This window comes from Myotis brandtii, unplaced genomic scaffold (assembly GCF_000412655.1).
Source record: "Myotis brandtii unplaced genomic scaffold, ASM41265v1 scaffold157, whole genome shotgun sequence".
NCBI classification, from domain to species: Eukaryota; Metazoa; Chordata; class Mammalia; order Chiroptera; family Vespertilionidae; genus Myotis; species Myotis brandtii.
Window position 1 is genome coordinate 6,741,867 of NW_005355708.1, and position 3,884 is coordinate 6,745,750.

General features: G+C 53.1%; 1 protein-coding gene across 1 annotated transcript in view; it reads right to left on the bottom strand.

Annotated features, from left to right (window-relative positions):
- The window catches only part of HOXB1 (homeobox B1), a 1,493-nt gene extending 515 nt beyond the window's left edge, over positions 1-978 (bottom strand). Inside the window, exon 1 of the mRNA XM_005861945.2 lies at positions 395-978. Coding sequence (XP_005862007.1) covers positions 395-974 — 580 coding nt within the window. The 5' untranslated portion in view covers positions 975-978. The remainder of the gene's footprint in view (positions 1-394) is intronic.
- Between the last annotated feature and the right edge of the window lie 2,906 nt (positions 979-3,884).

Below are 3,884 nucleotides of genomic sequence, written 5' to 3' on the forward strand. Positions count from 1 at the left end.
TCTCCACCCCCTTCACCATTCTGTCCCATTTCTGCTCTCAAAGTTCTCATGGATCACCAGGCACACCCCACCCTCAAGGTGTTCTCCAGATCTGGAGCAACCTGCCCCACACTTCCATTCCCCACCCCCCAGCCCGCTGGGCGCGCCAGGTCCTGGGCTGTGCTAGGCACACAGATCAGGAAGTTGGGGTGAGGGTGGAGACTTACTCTGAAGAGTAGACCCGCACTCACTCAGTGGGGTCCCCACCCGTCCTGAGACAGGCGGAGTGCTCTTACCTGCCTCTACCAGAGCGTCTCAGAGCAAGGAACCCAGCCTGGGCCCAGGACACCCCAGTGCAGGAGCAGCAGAGCGGCTTTGGGGCCCCGGAGAGAGGGTGGCCACGCCTGAGCCCTACCTGTCTTGGGTGGGTTCCTCTTAACCTTCATCCAGTCGAACGTCCGGGCAGTGGGGGCGCTGGGTTCTGACGTGCTGGGTGATTCCTTGTCCTCGGAGAGGAGATCAGCATAGGCTGGTGCAAAGCTCCCTCTCTGCTCAGTCCCGTAAGGGGGCTGTGGCGGAGGGTACGGCCCGGGGCCAGCTCCACCGGTTCCATAGCCGTCGGACAAGCCCCCTAGCTGGGCCCCATAGCTCGAAGGATGGAAATAGCCTCCATCTCCTTCTGGTTGGCCCAGAGGGTAGTACTGAGAAGGCCCATAGCTGGGGCTGCAAGTTGCCGGGGGGTACCCCGAGGTCGCGGAGCTGGGGAAGGGCACCCCCAGTGCCGAAGGCAGCTGCTGGATGGGATAGCCTGAGTTCTGCTGAAGCTCGGGGCTGGGCAGCCCCCCACCATAGCGGGTCTCGCTTGCGTAGCTGTCAACATCGGGAGCCGAGCTGGGGGGGAAGGAAGTAGGGGCGCTGTGGTGGGCGCTGTAGGCGCTGGGTCCCCGGTTACAGAGTGGGTACTCTAAGAAGGAGTTCATCCTATTATAGTCCATGCGTGGAGGCCGCAGGAGGGTCGGCCCGTTTTGGGGAGACACCCTCTTGCCCTACAACCTTTCGGCAGTATGTCACAGCGCTGAAGCTTGCATCCATGGCCTGGGCCAGCTCTCCTGGGCCAGCGCTCCCCCAGGAAGGGGGTAGAGAGTGGGGGTGGAGGGGCGCATGTGATCTCTCCCAGGCCAATGGGCGCAGTGGGCCAGAGTTTGGCAGCCCCAGCGCCCATCCATCACCCCCCAATCATTAGCATGACAAAGACACTTCAATCACCCGCAGCCCATCCATCTGAGAGCGACGTGGAAGCGTCAAAAACATCTTTCTTCAAAGACTTTTGGAAAGAAGGGACCAGAGGGAGAGGGGGGGAAAGTTAGAAGAATATTGAAGACTTTCCTCCCCTCCCAACCCCCAAGACCTTCAATAGGCTCCTGGGTTATTAGATTTGGGCAAATTCAACCCAGCTGCCCCTCACTCTTCCCACACCCCAAAGGAGCCTTCCCCCCAAGGCTGTAGACGGGGAGGTAGGGAATCCAGCCTCCTTACGTTGCCCACAGCTCCCACTCCCAGTTTCTTTCTCCCAGTTTGTCTAGGGGTGATGGGCTAGGACAGCCGGGTGAGGTATGTTATCTTGGGCCAAATGGATGACTGTGAGACTGTGAAGGAAGAGGGTGCAAAAACACCTAAGGGTGTGAGGCAGGGTCTAGAATCTAGAGTTTGAATTCATTATATGAAGGGTGGGAAACTGGCATTTCAGGGAGAAAAGCAGGGCAGAAATGTGGAAGGAGGATGAGAAATGCCCCCATTTCTCTCTCCATCTCTCCACATAAATGCTCTCTCCTCATTCACGCATCCATTTTTCTCCCTCAGCCTCTCTTTATATTCCCTCTGTCTCAATCCATCTCTCTGTTCGTCCATCTCTCTCCATATTTATATTTGTTCCCTACCTATCCATCAACTCATCTCTCGAGATGTATTTATCCTCTCTCTAGCCATCCATAGCTGTAGCTGGCTCGCTCACTCAAACTCAGATAACTCCCTGTCTCTCTCCAGAGAGCCATAATGAGCTCCGAGCTGGGTGATGTTTACAGGTGAAGAGGAGGGAAATTTTATTCTTTTTTCGGAAGCATTTAAAACTAGTGTGGATCCTGAATTATTTAGTTCCCTCCTACCCTTGTCTCCCTCACCACCCTCCATATCTTCTCCCCACCGCCCAAAAGAATCCCAAGTCTCAAATCCATAAGCTCAATACCAATTACATCTTAAAGATTACTCAAATTTTCAATGAATTTTCTAGACTAGATCAAGGGAGTTTGCTCAGAGAATGGGAGATTCAGTGTGGAGGTCCTGAGGCTCAGGAGTGGACTCTCACCCCTTTCTGCTCTTGAGTGTCTGTTGGGTCAGGGACGGGGGAGGAGAGGAGAACAGGAAGTGCCTCCTTCACTCTCTTCAGACTGGGCTGGGACTGGAAGAGAAGCTCTTAGGTAGAGCCCATTGATTCTCCTCCTCCAGACTCTGAGGACAAGAGCTTGGTGCAATCCAACACCCACGCTCATTTGTAACCTGTCAGGGTGTCTGCCTGGCTGGAGGCCTGAGGCCGGGGCTAGGGCAAGTCCAGGAGGGCAAGAGTTCAGGGAGGGATCTTTGTAAACAATTGAGCTCAGGAAAGGAAGAGAAGCAGGTGGGACAGGTCCAGGGAGAAACCTCAAACTACTCAGGTTTCCTCACCCACAAAAAGGGCAGGGTGAGTACTCCTCACTCTGCAACAAACCCCAAAGTTATCTCTCAGTCTCCATTTTTCTGGTTCCCATTCCCCCTCATGTTGCCTTTCCTCTACAGTCGCCTCTCCTGCTTTCTATTTTTATCTCCAGAATCACACCGCCTTTCTCTTCTCTTACTGTGAGCCTTGCTTAGCCCCCAACCAAGAAAGACCTCAAAGCATTTCACAGGACCCTGCCCCATTCCCTCCTCACATGTTACTTCGGACCCCTGCCTAGGACCAGGACAAGTTGGGGGAGGGGGGACAGCTGGTTACTTCTTTAAGAGAGATACAATAGGGGAGGGTGAGATAATGTTCACTGCCAAAGGGATGAGGGCAGACAAAGGAAAGGAGAACTGAGATGGGAGGCAGGGGTGGCCTGCAGAGAGATTGAAGAGAAAAGGGTGTTGAGGTAAGGGCAAGCATATTTCTTTCTATTTCTCAGTAACTTTTTGGGTTTGTAGATGTTCCCAGCTTTTTCCTCTGACTTTAAGATGTTCTCCACAGTGGCCTTTGGAGAAGAAGGGTATAGGGAACTAGGGTTTCTCTTTTAACCCCAAATCTGAGCTAGGCCTATATCTGAGCTAGGCCTAACCCCGAGCTAGGCCTGGCCACCCTGCCTCTGAGAGGCCTGAGTCTTCTCTTTCCACCTTTCCCTCAACCAGAACCTACTCACCTCATCCCTTGCCCTTTTAATTATGGGAGCAATCTGAAGTCTTAAGGAGGAAGTAAATTCCAAATCAGTTTAATAAAACAGCAGAAATCTATGTGGGAGCTAGGGAAATGCAGTCTCCTGAGGAACAGCTGAAGCCACCAGCAGTCCATTACTAATGACAAAAAGAGAAGGGGGTGGGGCAAAAGTGCCTGAAGTTATACTGTCAGTGATTGCTTCCCCCTCAGCCCTCCAAAGTCACCATAATCTCCACTTCATCCCTGAGTCTTGCTTCCCTCTCTTGTGTAGCAGAAAGATTTAAACTTTTCCCAAAATTCCTGCTGGCTCTCCCAGCCCCAGCAGAAAGAACTGGGAGAAAAACACAACTTGGCTCCCTAGGTTCCCAAGTCTCTTCCTCCTAGAAAGAAGATTCACCATCTGACCTGAGGAGAAAGTCTATGGAGCCTGGATCCCCTACTAATCCCACAGCTGAGTGCAAAACAA